This window comes from Macaca mulatta, chromosome 7 (assembly GCF_049350105.2).
Source record: "Macaca mulatta isolate MMU2019108-1 chromosome 7, T2T-MMU8v2.0, whole genome shotgun sequence".
NCBI classification, from domain to species: Eukaryota; Metazoa; Chordata; class Mammalia; order Primates; family Cercopithecidae; genus Macaca; species Macaca mulatta.
The window spans coordinates 144,767,200-144,789,349 of NC_133412.1; the positions used below are offsets into that span (position 1 = coordinate 144,767,200).

Below are 22,150 nucleotides of genomic sequence, written 5' to 3' on the forward strand. Positions count from 1 at the left end.
GGCAAAATGCTTTGCTTTGCTGCATTATATCATTCTAATGTGGTAATTGCTGTATTGGTTTTTGGCATCCCGGTATGCTAGCTCTAAAATATTCTAATTTCTGGTGGTCTAATAACCTGTATTTCAGTTCATCCATCAGAAGCTTTCTCTACCCTACTTGAGGTTCCAATTCCTCTTCCCTTCCCCTTTTCTTCCTCTGACTCTCCTCATCCTGAATTTCCTCATCAAAGTCTTCCTTGCCTTTCTTTAACGCTCTTCATCTGAAACTCCCCTGTCCTTACTCCCCTTCCCTGCTAAACTTTCCACTCCAGAAGAAAGAGAAAGACAATTGTGGATCTGGCTAGAAGAACACTTTGTAATTATGGGTATCTTCACTAGCAAACAATGGAAGTCAATGGCTGATAGGAAAACAAATTTAAAATGCTACATCACAGAGCAAGTGTAGACACACTGCTCAGGGACCAGGGGCCTGAGAGGAAGGAAGAGACTGCAGTCCAGTATCTTCTAGCTTAGAACTCAAAACTGTAGCTGTGTGTGGTAGCTCACACCTGTTATCCCAGCACTTTGGGAGGCTGAGGTGGGAAGATCACCTGAGGTCAGGAGTTCGAGACCAGCCTGGCCAGTGTGGTGAAACCTTGTCTCTACTAAAAAAAAATACAAAAATTATCCAGGTGTGGTGGCACACGCCTATAGTCCCAGCTACTCGGGAGGCTGAGGCAGGAGAATTGCTTGAACCCAGGAGGTGGAGGCTGCAGTAAGCCGAGATCGCGCCACAGCACTGCATTCTGGGCCACAGAGCGAGACTCTGTCTCAAAAAAAAAAAAAGAGCTGAAAATGGTAATTTGCTGAATGAAACTCTTCTCTACCAGAAGGTTAAATTTAAATAGTACATTAGGATTTTGAATAGAATAAACTTGTGTTAAAAAAAAAAAAAAAAAAAATGAAATCAAATGAAAAAAAAAAAAAAAAAAAAAGAATAAACTTGTGTTCATATGGAAAGAGTTTTTTCTATACTTCTGTAATCCTTAAGAGAAAAAAAGGACAGTGGACAAAAACAGAGCTTTTATTGTAAAAATATTTTTTTTTCAAGTTCAAAGACTTTGAAAAAGCAGAGTCTAGTGATGATAGTGGTGAATTTAGCATGGGAAATTGGACCGGAGTCTCCATCCATACCAATAGAACTGATACCGATGAAGACTGGCTGGAAAAGCTATTTGGGAAATAATAGCGAGAGCTCTTTTTTAGTGAAAACTTGACACAAGTTCAAAAATATCTTCCTACCATTATCTAACCAGAGATGGGTTTGTTTGAAGCTAGAGTCTGAAGAAAGTGTTTGAATTTAGTTTATAATTATCCCATCACCATTCCCCAAATTCAGAAATATACTTCATTAGCAGCTGGGAAAAGTTACAAAAAAATGTAGTCAGTTTTTGATGATGATATGCAAAAAGTTTAAATTATCGTTAATTTTACAGTTCTTGTTATTAACAAAGTAATCTTATTTTTAGTCTTTAGTTTTAGTTTATTTTATGTAGGATTTATTTTTTAAATAACACAATTTGTATTTTATCTACCAGTAATACTAAAATGATTGTTTAGTATTTTTAGTTTATAAATTTATATTTTATTTACATTTTTGTAATGTTTCTATTTTTGTTCTTGAGATATATTAAATATTTGGTTTTAATAATTTGTGTTTTTATGAATTCATAACACTTTAAAATAAAGTTATTAGTATCAATATCCAAAGTAAACACTTGCATTTTCTTCCAGTATTCAGTCCCTCTTTTCAAAGATGTCTGTGCCATACTTCGGATGAGACCTAAAAATTAGAGGACTTAGCCAAATAAAGAGGGGTTAAGAAAAGAATGTTCTCAGCAGATTTTCTCAGATGATAAAAGACTGTGAGTTTGAGCACCTGAAAGAGAAGTTTAGTATCAGTGGTTCTCCAAATTTAAGAAGGTGAAAGGTCTGAGCTGAGGCTGGAGTGATTGACGGTGACAGGTTATGAGAACCTTTGGGAAACCTTGGAAAGGGTACAAGAACCTAAGTGTTTTAAGTTTTGTAGTAGGGTCAGATTTGCATTTTAGAAGGATCATCTGGCAGTGTGAATAAGTTGGATAAAAACAAACCAGTTAGAAGACTACTACAAACACTCAGGCAAGTGATGATAGGAGAAATAGTGGCAGTGGGATGAGGAAAAGATAGATTTGAGAGATGTTCAGAAACTGGAATTCACAGAGCATGACAATGGGTCTGGCATGAGCAACTGATTGAATGTGGTAGCAGCTGCTGAAATAGGGACTGGATGGGGACCTATATAGGTTTCTGTGGGAAGGTGATAGGTTTACTTTTGCAGATGCACATGGGACAAACGGTTCCATTAGGTAAATGTAAGGATCTCAGACTTTGGCCCGGCACGGTGGCTCAGGCCTGTAATCCCAGCACTTTGGGAGGCCAAGGTGGACAGATCACTTGAGGTCAGGAGTTCAAGACCAGCCTGACCAACATGGTGAAACCCCATCTCTACAAAAAATATAAAAAATTAGCCGGGCATGGTGGTACGCACCTGTAATCCCAGCTACTCCGGAGGCTGAGGCAAGAGAATCACTTGAACCCAGGAGGCGGAGGTTGCAGTGAGCCAAGATCATGCCACTGCATTCCAGCATAGGTGACAGAGCGAGACTTTGTCTCAAAACAAACAAACAACAACAACAACAAAAAAGATCTCAGGCTTAGAGATGTCTGGAGAGGACATGTAGACCTCTGAGAGGCATCAACCTTGAGGCGGTAGTTGAAGTTCTGAATGTGGGTGGAATATTCAGATGGGAAGAGGGAGGAAAACTAAGCTAGAACAGCCAGAGCGGTAGAAGGAAAATCAGAAGAGGGCAATGTCACAGGAACAGGGAAGTAAGAGTGTTTCTAGAAAACATGAAGTGATCACCTGTGCTAGGTGTTATGGAGAGTTTGAGCCAGGTAAGGACCAAAAGTATCATTTGTTTTAACTTTGAGAAAGTCATTGGTGACCCATGCAATGGAAGTCAGATGATAATTCTGAAGTGAGGAATTGGACAGCTATTTCAAGAAATTTCCAATGGAAAAAAGGAAAAAGGAGATAACTCTTTAATTCTGACAGGCGGTGAGGAGTTGAGAATAAATGTGAGTTTAAACGTCATTAAACAGTGATGGGAATTAGCAAGTCTAGAGGGAGAAGTTGAAGATTAAAAGAGGGTCATCAAGGCACCTGCGTCCCTAGGAAGGGGGAATGGGCAAATGGGGGTGGGGGTGGGGCTTTGGATCATACAGAAAAAGAAGCTAGAGTCTGGATGCTGGTGACTTTGTGTGGATGGTAAGTTTGCATCTGAAATAGCTTCTTTATTTCCTTTATGATGTAGATACATTGTCATTTGCCAAGATTGAGGAGAAGGTAGGTGAGGGGTGGTTACGGGAGAATAGAGCATGTTTGCCACATCTGCCCTGGAAAAATGGAGAGAGGAGCTGACCAGGGAAAGCTTAAGGATGAGGATGAGTTGAGGTTATTGATGGAATTTATGGTGGCCCTATATCTGGGAATTTCTCTAGCAGCAGAGAACTGCCATGCCACCTGCCCATTGTGAGATATGTGCGGTGTACTTGAGGAGTTCCTAGAAGTTGATTTTTATTAGAGTCCATGAAGTACAAGGACCAGGTAATGAATGTGACTCACAGTCTGTTGCATCCACTGTTGTTCAGTGCTGCAGTGGTACAATATCCTCTGAGGTTATTGAAGCATGTTAAGCTCTTTGCTCTTTCAGTAACTGGCCCCAGACTGCTGTCTTGTTTTTCTTTAAGTTCTTGTCCGCTTTTTTATACTATTTCTGTCTCCTCCCTTTCTGTTTTCTTCCTTGTTGTCAGTTGTTCTATCACATTGCTGTCTGCATGCAAGTCTGTATCAGCCCTACACCCTGGACTTTGTCAACATCTGGAATTATCACACCTCTGAAATAAAGCAGTGAGCTTGAAGACCAGACAATCAAGCTTATTAGAATTGTGTGCAAAGTAAGAGTAAATAATCTGAGTGTGATTCTCATGTGCTGTGCTTTGAGGATATGCATAAGTGTCTGTACATGAATTTTGTGACATTTAGTGGGTTATTTCTCATATATGAGATATTTGTTGCTTGTATTCCCATTGTGTTTTTCTTCTTTTGAATTTCCATGGCTTATGATAATATTCTTAGAGAGCCCTCAACATTTATGATTGTAGCTTTTGTAATTGTGCTTTCGTACCTGCAAAGTATTTTCATATGCATTACTTAATTTTAAACTACATGATTCAACATTTATGCTGTTTTTTCTTATTATTCTCATGGATTTTCAAATACTTATATTTTGTATGGAAATAACATGTATTTTCAAGTGTGTATTCGTTTTGTGTGATAATGAGATGTTATGTCACAATGCAGTCATTTAGCCGTGTCAGATATAAGTGAAATACAATAATGTAAATTAAGCATTTTGGAGGTTTGAAAAACAAATGATCTGTTCTAGTTTTTCATATATTTTCATGTTTTGTGGACTTCATCTGTGAACATCTCATGTATATATCAACAGTCTAAATTTTTAAAAGATGTATATGCACAGTAAATACCACTTTTCAGTGTTTTCTATAAATTAACTTAATTTTGATCCCCATCTTTCTCTTTGTCAAGAGGAAGGTAAATTCAGCGCCAGTCCTTTGGAGGCTTGTGCTAAGGTGTGGGGCCTTGGGCAAAAGGCCAGAACATTGAAGAGAGGCCCTAGGCTCATCAGTCACCTGGCCACACAAGTTACATTAGCCCTGCACTGTGGGATCTATGCTGTGGCCCAGAGCCCTGAGTCCTGCCTCCCTGGGGCACTGTGAAGCTCTTTCCTCTGAGCTCCTACTCCACCATACTTAGGCTTCTTGGGAGCAGAGTGCTGCCCAGTGACTCGTAGCACACATCTCTCTCTCCAATCCAGGGATATCTTTTTTAATCTGGTGGAATCCCCCTTTCTTCAAACTCTGTTCTTAATATGTTTAGAATTTTTTTGAAAAACAAAAATTAAAAAGCCCTGGCACAAGCCTTCTCTTAGACAAGGCAGCACGTACAAATGTAGCCTATTTAAATAGTGGGAGAGAGGGAGAAAATACAAATTTATTTTGAGAAATGGTATAGTAATCTGTAGAGTAGTGAAAAACTCAACAGGCTACCTGTGGTCAGCGTTATCTACTCTGGAACTAAACCTGTGTAGCCAAGTCTTTGTTTTTATAACTAATTGAAGAATATTAATATTTGTTAAATGTTTACATTTTATTGATATAATTTCTGAGTGACGACCTTAAATACTGAGCAGAATGTACCATTTTCAAAGTGTTAGGTAGATTTTCTAACTTCGTTTTGTCTTATTTTACCTAAGAACACTGGAACTATTTTGGGGCTGATGAGAATCTTGGTCCAGTGGCTGTGAGCATTCGAAGGGAAAAACCAGATGAAATGAAAGAAAATGGATCTCCATACAACTACCGGATAATTTTTAGAACTAGTGAGGTAAGTCGCAAATGAGAGAGATTTGAGGTTTAACTGAAATGGGGAAAAAAAAAGCAAATAGTAGCAGTAGCAAAGCAATTAAATTTAATAGCACATGGTTATAGATGTCTTTGGAATAAGCAAAGTCCCCTTTCATTTATTCTGGTGGAGATGGAGGTGGACAAGATGGTTAGATCTGGATCCCTTCTTTTCATCAGACTCTGAATAGATGCAATCTACGAATGAGGAGTTTTGATTCAGAGAAAGATATGTCCGTTAAGTGTGACCCAAGGAAATTGGAGCCCTCAGAATCCCCAGTGGGATATTGTGTATCCTTTTTAGGGCTACTGGAAAGCACCAAGCCAACTTGAGGAGCCAGGGTATTAGGGATAAGAGAAGGCCACCGAAGACTTAATTCACTCTTCCAAGCTCTTTCTGAGCTCATATCTTCACCCAAGAAGAAGGAGGGAAAGAGACTCTTGATTTCTTCCACTATCAGAGTGGAGGAAGTCCACTATCTTTGGGACCCATTGTCTGAGACCTAGAAGGTGGATTCTTTGAACCAGGGGCTATCTAGTTGTAAGTGAAACAGGCTGTTAGTGCTCTTTAGGAATCTAAATATACCCAATGTATGAGTTTTTATTTTAAAATGAAATTTGGGCTTAAAAAAAAAAAGACATGGAAAAATAAAAAGAACCCACACAGCATTTTTTAAAAAAAACCTGTGAACAAGTTTGGGACTATGAGGTTCTCCATTTTCCTTGTAAAGCTGTATAACTGGGCCACTTATCAATTTACTGCCTCTCAGCTGCTAATTCACTTTAGGATTTTTGTTATGCATTAATACTTAATACCCTTGAGTCATCTAGAAAATAATAGTTTTGAAACTAGTTTAAATAGGGCATTTGGCTTCATTTCCCCCATTCAATGCAAAGCAAGTTTCTGGGGTTGGCATCACTTAATAATTGTTCCCAAGCCTGAACTCCGGGGAAATTAAATATAGGACTTTTAAAGACAAGACTTAAATATCTAATGTGTTGTTTACACTGGCCAGAGAGAAATGAACTAACATACTCTCATGTGCTTTTTCTCCATGGCAAAGCTAATAATTAAGTGGTGTAAATTCTTTTGTTGAGCACAAAGGCACGAAGAACATCACGTTCTATGTTTTGGAGTTGTATGCACGTAGTTACTCCTCTGTAGCTTCCCAGATCCTACCAGTTTTGTTTGTTTGTTTTTGAGACAGATTTTCGCCCTGGTTACCCAGGCTGGAGTGCAATGGCGATCGCGGCTCACTGCAACCTCCGCCTCCCGGGTTCAAGCGATTCTCCTGCCTCAGCCTCCCGAGTAGCTGGGATTACAGGCATGTGCCACTACTCCCAGCTAATTTTGTATTTTTACTAGAGACAAGATTTCTCCATGTTGGTCTGGCTGGTCTCGAACTCCCAACCTTGGGTGATCCGCCCGCCTTGGCCTCCCAAAGTGCTGGGATTATAGGCGTGAGCCATCACACCTGGCCATTCTTACCAGTTTTTAGTGATACTCGGTTATCTTACTTCCAAGTATTTTTGTCTTTCCCATTATCTTCTTTTTCCCTTCCCAAGGTCACTCTGATTTAAATTCCCATCATATTCTTCCTTTTCTGTGTTATTTTTTTATCCACCTAAATTCATTTCCTTGTCACTTATTCATCCCATCCTTCATGCCAGAGATTAAAGTTTCCTGCAGTTCTTTCTTTCTCAGTCAGATGCTGTCACTGGTTTCCATGAGCTTCCCTTCTCAGCATGTCTTGCAGGCTGTCCACATCTGATCCCAGCCCCTGTCTCCTACCTGAGTATCTGTCCTAAATTCTGCTATGGTCTGTGAACCACACCGACTCTTACCTTTCCCACCTCTGTTCTTTCTGCTTTACTCCCTTGACCCAAAATGTTCTACTTGTGTTCTGTGGTCATAAGATTCTGTTCTCCAGCTAACCCATTTGAATAAGTTGTGTCCCTTGGGTCTGTTTCCTTAGCCTTTGACTGAAAGGTTCAAGTCAAGTGTTGAAAAAAAACCATTACCACTTGTTTTTTACGTTCAAATTAATGTTCAATTCATGACAACTCTTATTATTACGTTTTCTCAGGTCAGAAACCGTGAAAGCCACACTTTATTCCCATCTTCTGCCTCCTGACCCTGAGATCTGGTCTGTCAGCAACGCTTGTTCATTTTGTCTTCATAGTATGCCCAGAGCTCAACTACTTCTCCCACCCTCACCGCCCAGTCCTGGTCCTGGTCTTGCTCTGAGAACTGGTCTCCCTGCTTCTGTGCTGAAACCCTGCCTTCTTTTGACCCAAAGTGTTCCTTTGAAATGTCATTCAGATCTTGTCATTCCTCAGTTCAAAATCCTTGAAAGTTTCCTCATCTCCCTCTGAGAAACAGCCACTGTCCTTGCTAGCCTAGGAGATCATGCACATCTGCTTCCCGGTTATCTCTCTGCACCTCATCGCTGATAACTCCCCTTGGCTCAGTCTTTTCCTGCCACACTGGCCTCCTTCCTCCCTGGGCCACCTCAGGACACCTCTGCCTCAGGGCTCAGATGCCCGTCATTCCTCCCCACTGCTGTGTTCTCCATCAGGCTGCCTCATCTCCATCTGGCCGCCTCATCTCCATCTGGCCTTTACTCAGAAACCACGGAGGCTTTCCTTGACCACTGAATCTAAAATTTCTACTCCCCTCCCATTTCATATCCAATTAAATGCTTTATTTTTCATTAATACTTAACGCTGTCTTCTCTGTTGTACTTAGTCATTTTATTTGCTTTTAATCCCTCCACTGGAGTGCAGGCCCCATGAGGGTGGGACTTCTGTCTGAGTTGTTCAGTACAATGTGCCTGATGTGTCAAATGGTGCCTTGCTTCCCTATTTCTCGCTTCCCTCCTTCCCTGTCTCCTTTCGTCCCTTTCTCCATGTCTTTCCTCCTTTTCCTCCCTCCCTTTCTTCCTTCCTCCCTCTAATGTTTACGTAATTAATTGCCACTAGGTTTTGTATAATTTTTTTCTTTCTAGTAATAAATAATCCCTAAATTTGGTTTAATGGTAATATTGTATAAGACTTTTGATAGAAATGTTTCCAGATATTGGTCCTGGTCTGTAGCTCCTGGACTTTGAGAGATAGTTCCTTCACTCTTTTCACTGAAACCTATTTACTTGATACAAATGAAATAAGATTTAATTTGTATCAGAGACTTCTCATGTTGCTAATTTCTCATGCAGATAAATATGGCAAGATAAAAGAAAACATGACAGTGACACTCTGGTGACTTCAGTAAGCGGCAGCAAGATAACAGAAATACAAACAAATCTCTTTCATTTTAGTATAAATAAACATTGCAAAACATAAAAGAAGATACATACCTTTGTAGGCATGGCAGTTTGTTTATGAGCAAAATTTTATGGCATGTGAGTGTTTTTAAGCATAGGAACACGAGGACTTACGAAGACTCACTTCATTCTTGTTTCTGGAAGTCATTAAGAAAAATATCAGTAATACTAGTGATTCGGATGTAAAAAATGAGCCATTCTTTTTCTCATCCGCTTTGGCTTTCATGAGTGAGCCGCTTTCTGTGGCTCAGGATGCAATGACTCGAATTTGGTCTTAGCTTCTAAATTGAGAATACCCCTAGCCTTTGTGGCTCCCTATTTCAAGCTGTGTATTATCTCATGAAGAAAAGAGTCAAATAACTGAGTTAGCCATTTTCCATGATGTAAAAACAAAATAAAAACCATTTGTGTCAAATTATACATTAATAGGAAAATAATTTTTACTTGTTACTTGAGAAGAAATTGTTTATAATGAAAGAAAAAAGATGCTCATCAAATGAATAGACTGCAAATATTTCTATTACCTTTTTCCCGTATTGAGAATAAGACGTTGATAAATTTTGCTTTTTCTTCTCCCATCTGCCTTGACCCCATCTGTGGGCAAATGTTACAGATCAAGCTTGTCCAACCCACGGCCCGAGGGCCACATGTGGCCCAGGACAGTTTTGAATGTGGCCCAACACAAATTCATAAACTTTCTTAAAACATTATGAGTTTTTTTTGTGATTTTTTTTTTTTTTAGCTCATCAGCTATTGGTGTATTTTATGTGTAGCCCAAGACAATTCTTCTTCTTCCAGTGTGGTGCAGGAAAGCCAAAATATTGGACACCCATGTTCCAGATTCTAGATTTTACTTCCCTGGTGATTCTTCCTTTGGTTTCCATTTCCTTGCGAATCCTAAGTCATGCCTAGTTTGCCTGAAGACTGCTAGGGCCTCCATTCTAACTACATTCTCTGCCTCCAGTTGCTTCCTCTCACAGTTCATCTTATTTGCAACTTAATTTCTGAGTACACATCATCCCCCTACGAACACATCCTGAGCTGACCTGTAGGAGCCCGATGAGGTGTGTACCACTCAGTCAGCTCAGGGTCTTCTGTGCACCCCCAGCTCACAGCTGCATCATCCATTTCTCCCTGTACTCTGCTTGTGTCCATCTACAGTAATCACTCCTTCTCACTTACTCCCTTTATTTCCAATCTCCATACCTTTGCTCATGTTCTCTCTTGACATTTTCTTGTAGAAATTGTTCCTCTATTTCATGGCCACTTCCTAAAACCATCCCTTTCGATGGGGCCTTTCTTTATGCCCTGAGCAACTGTGATCCTTTCTCTGCCTTTGGACTGTCTAAGGACCTGACCTTGTTATGCTTTGTTGGATATACTTGTCCTTCTGAGATTGCATTGTGTCTTTCTGACCTCTTACCCTCATTTTTGACAGTCAGTCTCCAACATGCACTCCACTAGCTTTTGTAGCTCCTGTTGCTAACTGGAAATGTATTCAGCTTGATGGGTTTTCTCTTCTTTCTCCATACACTATTTAAATTATGTTAACAACTTTGCCTTGTAGACATTTTTGGAAATTAAGACTACTTTAGGCTTCATCTCTGGTTAACTTTTCTCCAACACATCATCATTACGTAGGAAAATGTCTTTGGTTAAGGTATTAATGGTGGGCATTTTAAGAAGGGAAAATATTTTAAGAAATAAGAGAAAATCTAAAGTAACTTCAGCTGCTGTTGCCTGTGCTGCTGTACTGATGGTGATGATTGCTCAGTGGCAGCAGCATTTGGTGACATGTATAGTTTATGCTTGTCAGCCATGCATTATGAAGTTTAAAACTTTCTCTCTCCCTTTTTACAATTCAAAGAAGTATAGCATCCAAACTCTAAGTATTTGTTCTTCAGACATTGCTCTGGGATTCTGCCTTCTTAATTTCCTAATTAGTATGCATAGTGACATTGTATAGCCATATAGAGACCTTGATCTTTACTGATCTCTTTAAGGAAATGTTATTTTTGGTCTTTAAATAAATATCCTCAGAAGTCTTCATTATGTGCTCCTTTGGACCCATCCTTGTCTTGAAAGCATTGGTTTCATTTTTCATATGACAGTATCCTACATCACTTCTCTCATTGTTTCTCCCTCACTGACTTTACCCATCAAAAATCATTCCCTAGCTCTGTGAGGAGCCCCACAGTCCAGGCCTGTAGTGCATGTACATATGTTCAGGCATCTCACATCCCAGAAGCCTCACCACAGCACCTGTCTCTCTTGCAGCTCATGACACTGAGAGGTTCGGTCCTGGAGGATGCCATTCCGTCAACAGCCAAGCACTCAACGGCCAGAGGCCTGCCTCTCAAAGAAGTGCTGGAGCACGTGGTTCCCGAGCTCAATGTCCAGTGCCTGCGGTTGGCCTTCAACACGCCCAAGGTCACAGAGCAGCTCATGAAACTGGATGAACAAGGGGTGAGTTTCCCTTTCTGAGGAGAGCATTCTTGCTCAGGCTTCCTGCTAGGCTTCCAGAATACAGACCTTAATGTTTCTTGTTTTGATGGAGAAAACTGATAACCTTTTATTGTGAAAGACACTGTCTTTGCAATTACTCATTTTGTTTTTACTTACCTCTGAACTCTGAACATTTCTCATCTGATGAAATTCTGTATGTCAGAATTTATAAATAAGACACTTTAAACTATGTTGAATTCTTTTGATAATCTTCCATATGTACAGTACGTTTTTTGAGTGTCTGAGAGTAAATAATAGTAATAATAATTAATAATAATGAGCATATTTGCAAGTCCCTTTTCTAAGTGCCTTAAATATGTTATCTCATTTAATCTCCCTACCCTGTGAGAAAGGTACTCTTATTATTCGAATTTTAGAGATAAGGACTCTGGGGTACAGAGAGATTAAGTAATAGTCCAGTTTCACACAGTTAGTAAGTTTTGGAACCAGGGTGCAAACATAGTCTGCCTCAAAGTCTGTGCTACTTCACCGTGCTGTTCTTAAAAGCTTAGAGTTTCAAAGTCTATTAGTACCATCAAAGATACATTCTAGCCAAGATTTTTAAATATAAAAATGTAAAATTTCACATTCTGCTTCGAGTAATTTGAGCATATGGGCTAATTTTATAGGTAATGTATTTATGTACTCTTACTTTAATTCTTTTAGCATTTTAGCCATATTGCATCCTAGTAGTGGGTGGTAGTAGTTTTAACATTACATGTAAAAATTCCTCCAAAAATAAAATTAGTTCAGGTAGTTTATTTATTTCTTGTTTTACCATTATGTTCATTTTTCACAGAAGGGTCCAGCTATTGAATGTCATTTTGTGAACAAATTTGGATAGAATTTCCTTAATCAAATATTCCAATTTTATTAAAGTGAATGGGAGTCCAAAAAAATTGGTTTTAAGGTATATTTATTATTTTAATTTAGCCACTAAGAATATATAATGAAGCAATAGTTAGATGTCTCTTTTCTCTCTTCTCTTCTCTCTTTTTTTTTTTTTTTTTTTTTTGGGAGACAGAGTTTCTTTTATTTATTTTTTTTTTTGAGACGGAGTCTCGCTCTGTGGCCCAGGCTGGAGTGCGGTGGCCGGATCTCAGCTCACTGCAAGCTCCGCCTCCCGGGTTTATGCCATTCTCCTGCCTCAGCCTCCAAGCTCCGCCTCCTGGGTTTACGCCATTCTCCTGCCTCAGCCTCCCGAGTAGCTGGGACTACAGGCGCCCGCCACCTCGCCCGGCTAATTTTTTGTATTTTTTAGTAGAGACGGGGTTTCACCGTGTTAGCCAGGATGGTCTCGATCTCCTGACCTCGTGATCCGCCCATCTCGGCCTCCCAAAGTGCTGGTATTACACGCTTGAGCCACCGCGCCCGGCCGGGAGACAGAGTTTCACTGTGTCACTCAGGCGGAGTGCAGTGGCACAATCTCAGCTCACTGCAACCTCTGCCTGCCAGGTTCAAGCGATTCTGTTGCCTCAGCCTCCCGAGTAGCTGGGATTACAGGCATGCACCACTGCGCCTGGCCAGGTGTCTCTTTTCTAATCTTTGCCTTTTTCTATCCATTTCACTTTTCATAATGCACAGCTAATGTCTATTTGACACATATATCTAAAGAATGCTGTGAGTATCCATGTTCATAATGTGAAAATTCGTTGCCCTTTGAATGCTTCAGAAGACTACTGACATATAAACAACTATTTTGGAGGCTGTTTTTCAGTAAATATTCTGAACATTTATTCTAACAAAGGAGTAGAAAAATGATGTTTAGGTCCAACTTTATTGATTCAGCCATTTCTACTACTATGTTTATCAAGGAGAATAAAAACATTTAGACATTGATAATATAGTCATATACTTAACATTTGAAATTTCTATTAAAACAGATTGCTTTATGTAAAGGAGATATTGCCATTTTCTTTTGTTTTAACTGTATTAAATAAAAAATGGATACCCTGGCCGGGCGCGGTGGCTCAAGCGTGTAATCCCAGCACTTTGGGAGGCCGAGACGGGCGGATCACAAGGTCAGGAGATCGAGACCATCCTGGCTAACATGGTGAAACCCCGTCTCTACTAAAAATACAAAAAACTAGCCGGGCGAGGTGGTGGGCGCCTGTAGTCCCAGCTACTCGGGAGGCTGAGGCAGGAGAATGGCGTAAACCCGGGAGGCAGAGCTTGCAGTGAGCTGAGATCCGGCCACTGCACTCCAGCCTGGGCGACAGAGCGAGACTCCATCTCAAAAAAAAAAAAAAAAAAATTGGATACCCTAATTGTAGACATTATTTCTACAGGATAATTGTAGACAATAATTCTACATTATTTCTGTCAGGATTTCTGACACATTTTGTGTCCTCTGTTAGTGATTGCCAAGTGCTGGATCACAGATGGTGCTGATCTGTGATAAACATTTTATAGTCCTATCCACATGGGAAAGATAAGAACACTATAAAGAGTTGAACTCAAAGTTTATTTAATTCACAAAACTGGCCATTATTTTGAAATTATGGCCTTCCTATTCTTGGAAGTATTAAAATGTCCCTTCCTTCATAAATTATTAATTATAATATATGATAGTTGTTTTCCTTAATATCTTTACTAGGCAAAATTAAACTTTGGCAATAAGTCAGTCTCTTCAATTTTACTTTGAAAGTAAGTGCCTTAAATATGTCATCCTGTTCAACAAGAGTATTACTATTAGACAGTAGTTTTTTACTACACAGTGGAATTTAGAGGTTCAAAGCATGCTATTCTATATGAACAACTCCATGTCTGGACTAAAGAGCACCGGGGGTCGGCCTCTGTCTTTTTTTATCTCCATACATACAGCAGTCAAAGCCCGGATTGTACTGAGAAAAAGCAGATGACATGCATACTTAGGCTTTTAGTCTTGGGAGTAATTTTTTTTGGTAGGAAATCTCATTAATGCCTTGGAGTTATTCTGAGAAACTGATTATTTTGGTGCCTTTACAAATACAAATTTGAAAAAGGAAATGCTTATAAGTGCAGTGGATTACGCATATGAATCATTGCAAAGCATTTTTAGTTTCCATCTGTGTCGTCATATTTTAAAATTTCCAGCTTTGTGTGTCTTTATATTTAAAGAGATTCACAGTGTGGTACTAGGAAACTGGACTCATCAGAAGGAGCTTTAAATCTATTTTTACATTTGGTTTAAATGATTCTTTTGATATATTTTATGTTTTTATTAACTGTCTTACATAACCATGCTTTGAAAAAGAAGACACAATTTGTGTCCTATATTGTGACATTTTGCCTTTCAAATCTTTGCTGCTTTAATTCCTCATTTTATCACTATCAAAAACTAAAGTGAACAGAAAAACAAATTAAAATTTTATCTATTAAATATAAAAGAAAGCACTGCACAAAAATCTAATAATTTGTTTTTTTATTTAACTTGACAATGATATATGTGTGGGAGCTGAAGTATGCATTTTAATTCCTGAAGAAATTTATTTTAGAAAATGAACTAATTCTTTGTAGCTTATCTAGGCTTTTACATTCTCCATTCTGAGGCCTTTCTGGGACTTTCACTACTTTTTTTTTTTTTTTTTTTGAGACAGGGTCTCTGTTGTCCAGACTGGAGTACAGTGGTGTGATCTCGGCTCACTGCAGCCTCTGCCTTCCAGGCTCAAGCAGTTCTCCCACCTCAGCTGGGATTACTGGGGTATGCCACCACTCCAGTTAATTTTTGATTTTTAGTAGAAATGGGATTTCACCATATTGGCCAAGGTGGTCTCGAACTCCTGACCTCAGGTGATCCACTTGCCTCGGCCTCCCAAAGCGCTGGAATTACAGGTGTGAGCCACCACGCCCAGCCTTTCACTCCCTACTGATGCCCATGTCAATTGTTAAAATGGCAATGAGAAGACAAAACTAACCTGCTAATATTTTCACACTGATAAGAATTTAGAACACTTGATGCTTTAGAAAATTTGTGTTCTTAATGCCATGCACCTTGATCTTCACTTACAGTACAATTGGGTGCATCTCATGATAAAAAAAAATGACATAAATACATATTTTATTTTACTATGTTCTAATCACTTTACTGGCATAATCTGATTTAATCCTTACAGCAACCCGGTGCAATAGATAGATTCCAGCTATTGGGCTATTTTACAGTCAAAGGGATTGAGGCGTACAGAAGTTCCCAGAGCTATTTTTCTTACCCTTCATCCCTTAATAGTCCTGAGCACTGGATACAAATTTGCATAATACTGCTCTTCAATTTTGGGATTTCCAAGATCCCATTTACAGATCTCGAATTACTTTGTTTTTAATTTCTTTTTTTAAAATCTTTTTTCTTTCTTTATTTATTTTTATTTCTAACTAGGAATTCATTGTAGAATATTGGAATATTTTGATGCTTAAAACTATGCTGTAGGCTGGGTGGTGTCATTCACACCTGTAATCCCAGCACTTTGGGAAGCTGAGGCAGGAGGATTGCTTGAGCCCAGGAGTTCAAGACCAGCCTGGGCAACATAATGAGACCCCTATCTCTAAAAAAATAAATAAATAATTTTTAAAACTGTACTATGAAGTATTAGGAATTTTAATTTAATCAAGTCAACTTTTAAATAACGTAGAAAATTCAAATACTTTTAAATTTGCCATATCAGAGCCATTTTTCTTCAACAGTCATTTAAAAATACCTATATTTCATCTACTCTGTACAAGGGGAATGAAAGATGATTATGTCAAGCCCTGGTTTAAGGTGTTCCCACATGTAAAGCCCTTAGTACAATGCTGGGCATGTGATAAAACATTCAAGAAATAGGAGCTGCTGATAATAAGACAATAACTTGTTAGTAGCCCTTTACATGCATTATCTCATTCAATCTTTATACATATCCTATGAGAGAGCTTCTGTTGTAGTTGATATATTATGCTTACTTTCACAAGTAAGCAGGACTCTTTCAAATCCAATAAATGCTTTTTAAGTATGACTCTGCAGGTTGTTAAATACTATAGAGCGCAAAATAGGCTAGTAAGACATAGTCCTTATCCATGAAGGAGACAGGGTCATAAATTACTGTAATGGATGTCAGGGTTAATATAATAAATCTAATAAGAGAATTGCAAACAAAGAGCAATGGAGGTACAAGCCAATGGGGACAAGTCATAATGGTTAACTGGATCAGAATGAGATGGGCCTTGGAGGGGAAGAAGATTTCCTCAGGCCAGGGAATAAGCAGTTGCATGGTCCATACTCAGAACAATAGGAACGAGGCTCGGAAGGACAGAAGCACACAGTGCGTTCATGAGGGAGCAAGGAATCCCGCTGAGCAGGAGTACGAGGCACATGTAAGGGAGTAATAAAAGTAGATGATTTTTACTGGCAGTGACTAGGCCAGGCGCTGTGTGAAACAGTTTCCATGAATTATTTTAATTAATCCTCCGAACCCTTTGATACTATTATTGTTCCTGTTTTATAGCTAAGAGCACTGAGACACAAAGACCAATCACAATTAGAGTCCGTGCAAGCCGGTCTTGAATCCAGGCACTCAGACTCTAGAGCCTGCATTCTTAACCAGTACATCAGCCACCCTGTCCTCCTTTCCCTCCCAATGAACAGGAGAAGAAACTGGAATTACATTGCTGCAGACCTCAGTGCCCAGTATTCAGTGCAATATGTTAAACCCAAATAAAATTGGAATAGGTCTGGTTTATAAATATTTAAAGAACAGTTGCTAGTTTGCAGTAGAGAAAATTGGTAGTTCTGTTTTCATTAGGAAATGTCAGGTTTCATGTACATGGTAGTGACTTTGCCTAACTGATCTTCACTGTTTTTCTAGATTATTAAAAATGCAGGGAAATGAAAATATTTATTGGGTTCTCAAATTTTAAGAAGTTATCCTTCAGGTTATTGAAGTTAGAGTAAGGGAGAAAGTGATCATATTTAATTGAACTCTGCAATAAATATCTCAAGAGTGGATGTAAGGAAATGAGCAATGTTTATGTGGTAATGAATAGCACTGACCCTTTGATTAAGGACATGAATGAATTTCTCTGCTGACTTCGCCTATTCATTGCCTTGCCGCATTATTTTATTGTGAAGATAAATGAGTTTGACTAGCCATTTTCTCTTTGATTCAGGCTGCTAATTTTGAAAAATGACCCATAGGGGAAATATTTTTTCCAAAACTGATTTTCTCTAAATGAAGCTTTGGCAGAACAATTGCCATTCCTAGAATTTTAATCATCTCTTAGATTATGATATTAGCTAATGCATGTTTAGCGTTCAGATGGCTACCAAATTGATTCCAGACAACTGGTGGATCCGTATGTACATTTTCAGGAAGGAGACATCCACAATGGCCATCTAGTCAGGGGAAGAAATCAGTGGCATCTGTAGCTTTGTCTTGTGTGTTTGCAAGTAGTGATCACACTGTGCTGACCCATCCCTGTCCTTTTGCCTGGCTGAGGCTGGATGACAGGATGGAGTCCCTTCCAATGAGAAGATTCTGTGATTCATGGGACTGATAGTGTTAGCATTTGGAAGACATGTGGCTATAGTAGGACTGCAGTTTGCAGTGAGAGAACACAGCAAGACTGAGATCACATGTGAGGACTCAGATCACAATTCAGAAAGACACAAGAACCCGTGGCAAACATTTCAGTCTTCTGGATTTCGAACTGTGGATTGCGTTTTAAATTCAGTTTTAAAATGAAAAGTTAAACTAATTTCTTTCCTATAGGATTTATCTGAAGTAGGCAATAGTTTCAAATGGTCCCAAAATCAAAGTAGTATGACTATGTTTACATTCAGGGGTTCCATTTCTGCCAGTTCCTATGACCCTTTTCTCCCCTGCCTCGTAGTTAATCACCTTATTAGTTTCTGTATTTCTGTTTCATTATGCAGATACCACCAAATACGCATATGCAACTTTACTTCACCCCCTTTTTTTAAAAATTAAGTTCTAGGGTGCATGTGTACACCGTGCAGGTTTTCTACATAGGTATACAAGTGCCATGTTGGTTTACTGCACCTATCAACTTGTCTTTACACTAGGCATTTCTCCCAATGCTATCCCTCCCGCAGCCCCCCACCCCCTGACAGGCCCCCAGTGTGTGATGTGTCCATGTGTTCTCATTATTTAGTTCCCACCTATGAGTGAGAACATGCAGTGTTTGGTTTTGTTGTCCTTGTGATAGTTTGCTGAGAATGAAGGTTTCCAGCTTCATCCATGTCCCTGAAAAGGACATGAACTCATCCTTTTTATGGCTGCATAATATTCCATGCATTTCACCCCTTATACAAAGTGAAACAGGCTGTAGACACTTGCTTTTTTCATTTAGTAATGTATTTTTGAGATTTTTTTTGTCAGTACACAGAAGGTTTCCCAGCATTTTTACTGCTGCATAGTATTTCGTTGTACTGCTGTACCATAGTTTATTTCATCAGTTTCTCTATTGATGGGCATTTATGTGTAGATTTAAGTCCTTTTCTCTTACAAACAGTACTGCAATGAAGACTTTTTTTCTGTGGAATTGAAATTCATCTCAATGTCAAAAAAATCAGGTACATTTATTATCAACTTAATAGCCAGTATGAAACTTTTTATCTTTGTGAGAAATTTTGCACAATACATTATTAGATAAAATTATTGTGTGTATGGAATATTTCCTTTACATTATGCCAAAGGTAAAAATAGGTTAGAATATGTCTGTGTACTTTTATATAAATAATTTTGAAAGCATCTGTCAGATTTTTTTTTTTTTTTTTTACAACTTTACTACTTAGTATCCATATGTCATTTTTTTAAAGCAGTTGGATTTTTGTTAGTAATTCCCAATGAGGATATACATTTTCTAACTGGCATTTTTTGCTCTCAACACTGAATTTTTCCAGTTTCTTTGTCATTCTTTTTGGAGGACTGTATAGAGATGTATCTTCAGGAAATAGTTAAGGGAATTATGTATATGAAGAACAAATCAAAGCAAATAATGTGAATTACAAGAAATTTTTTGTTTGTTTTAATGACCAAGGTCTTTACTTTGAGTAATGACAAAGTTGCTTATTGCAGACCAGCCTCCATTGAGAATAACCAGGAAAATTGAACAAAATATTTTTAAACCTATGTTTGGACTTTGTATTCTGGAAAGATGGAATAGATGTATTTCTCTGCATTCTTCCTGCTGGGTATAACCAGCAACCTTGGTCATGTGTATAAAACAAACATAAAATGAATCTGAAAGGTGGAGAGAAGCAGCGGGCTGGTTAGGGGCCTTGAGATCTCAGGAATGCCACAGCCCAGACCCTGGGTTTTCTCTTTGCTCATATATCGCAGTCTTGGGCTGAAGACGTCAGCAAACTGGAAATGCCTATTAGACACGGCCAGAATGTCCCCCAAACGTCTGTTCTTTTTAGCAAAAGGACCAAGAAAAAAAAAAAGAAAAAGGGGCAAACTCAGACAGAAAACTGTAAAGCAGGAACTTCTCTACTCCAACTGCACACTACAAAAACTAACAACAACAACAACAAGAAACCCACAGCGTTCCCTCCTTCTTAATCCTTGCTGAAGCATTATTATAGAAGGCTAAGTGAGGAGCTGGAACTGTCATCACTGTGGAGTGGTAATGAAGCACCCCTCCAGCTCCCCACTGTGTGGCATCAGGAGAGGCCTGGTGGAGAGTCAGGACATTTTTGCACACCCAGCAATAACGGGGTCTTCTTACCAAAGTGTCGGTGAAAGCTACACGGGGAGTAGTAATCGTGCATGCCTGATGCCAACCAAGGTGATATCAGGAGAGACCCAGAAAGGAGCTGGAATTCTTGCTGCTGCCTAGCAATGCAGAGGTGCTGCTTTCCCTTAGGTGTCATGGAGGTAACGACGTTCAACCACACCTTGCAGCGTCCCTTTCTCTATACCAGAATGGTAATAAAGAAGGCCTGCTAAATAGAGGATTTAAATACGATCCAGAGTCTCATAAATTAATATCCAAAATGTCCAAAATTGAATTTAAAATCACTGCTTATACCAACAACTGGGAAAATCTCAACTTGAGGGAAAAATTCGATCAACACACATCAATACTAAGATGACACAGTTGTTAGAATTATCTGACAATGATTTTCTGACAGCCATCATGAAAATGTTTCAATGAGCAATTACAAGCATGATTTTTATTTATTTTATTTATTTTATTTTATTTTTATTTTATTAAATTATATTATTTGGAGACAGGGTCTCGCTCTGTCGCCAGGCTGCGGTGCAGTGGCTCAATTTCGGCTCACTGCAACCTCCGCCTCCTGGGTTCAAGCGATTTTTCTTCCTCAGCCTCCTGAGTAATGTTTGTATTTTTAGTAGAGATGCCCAGCTAATTTTTGTATTTTTAGTGGAGACGGGGTTTCACCATGTTGGCCAGGATGGTCTCGATCTCTTGACCTTGTGATCCTCCTGCCTAGGCCTCCCAAAGTGCTGGGATTACAGGCGGGAGCCACCATGCCCGGCCACAAACATGATTTTTAAAAATGAGAAAACAGAAACTCTTAGCAAAAAATCGAAGGTATTAAGAAACAAATGGAAATGTTAGAACTGAAAAATAGAACAACCAAAATGTAAAACTCAGTAGATAGGTTTTTAGGATGCTAGTGGACCCTGGATATGGGCCATTAGCAGTCTACCAAAAATTATAAATTCTGAAATGTAAGGTACTTCAGTGGGCTAGATACCCTAGGAGCCCCTGTCCCCAGAGACAAAATGGAAGGGACAGAAGAAAAAATCAGCGAACTTGAAGATAAAACAAATAGAAATCACCAAATCTGAACAACAAAGAGTAGACTGGGGAAAACAAGTGAACAGAGCTTCACGATTTGTGGGACTACAATAAAATATTTAACAGTTGTGTCTTGGAAGAAGAGGAGAAAGATGGGAAGCCTTGAAAATGTATTCAAAGAAATAATTTAGTAAGAAATTTCCCAAATTTGGTCACAGGCATAAACCCACACATGACAGAAACTGAGCAAATCCCAAACAGTATAAATCCAAAGAAGTCCACAGCAAGACACATCACAGTAAAATTTTTGAACACTAAATACAAAAAAAAAAAAAAATCTCGAAAGAAGCAAAAGGTAAATGACATGTTACCAAATTTGACCAAAGGCATAAACCCACTGATGCCAGAAACTTAGCAAATCCCAAAAGGCATAAATCCACAGAAGTCCACAGCAAGACACATAATAGTAAAATTTTTGAACACTAAAAAAAAAAAAAAAAAATCTTGAAAGAAGCAAAAGATAAATTTCTTGTTACCTATAAGGGAAGAACGGCTGGGCATAGTGGTTCATGCCTGTAATCCCATCACTTTGGGAGGCAGAGGCAGGTGCATCACCTGAAGTCAGGAGTTCGAGACCAGACTGCCCAACATGGCGAAACCCTGTGTCTACTAAAAATATAAAAAATCAGCCGGGCATGGTGGCAGGCGCCTGTAATCCCAGTTGGAGGCTGAGGCAGGAGAATTGCTTGAACCCGGGAGGTGAAGGTTGCAGCGAGCCTAGGTCACACCACTGCACTCCAGCCTGGGTGACAAGAACGAAATTCCGTCTAAAAACAACAACAACAACAAAAACACCTATAAGGGAAGAACCATTTGAATCACAGATTTTTCATCAGAAATCATGGAGGCCAGAAGGAAGTGGCATGATAATTTTCCAAGAGATGGAAGAAAAGAACTGTCAACCCAGAATTCTGTGTTCAGGGAGAATATCCTTCAGGAATGAAATTGAGATATTCTCA

The 22,150-nt window shown here is 39.1% G+C and overlaps 1 protein-coding gene across 39 annotated transcripts in view; it reads left to right on the plus strand.

Moving 5' to 3' along the window:
• The window catches only part of SIPA1L1 (signal induced proliferation associated 1 like 1), a 409,230-nt gene that overhangs the window by 286,440 nt on the left and 100,640 nt on the right, over window positions 1-22,150 (plus strand). For all 39 annotated transcript variants that reach the window (XM_077937707.1, XM_077937717.1, XM_077937723.1 and 36 more), the window contains 2 exon segments: window positions 5,418-5,548; window positions 11,166-11,354. In XM_077937707.1, coding sequence (XP_077793833.1) covers window positions 5,418-5,548; window positions 11,166-11,354 — 320 coding nt within the window.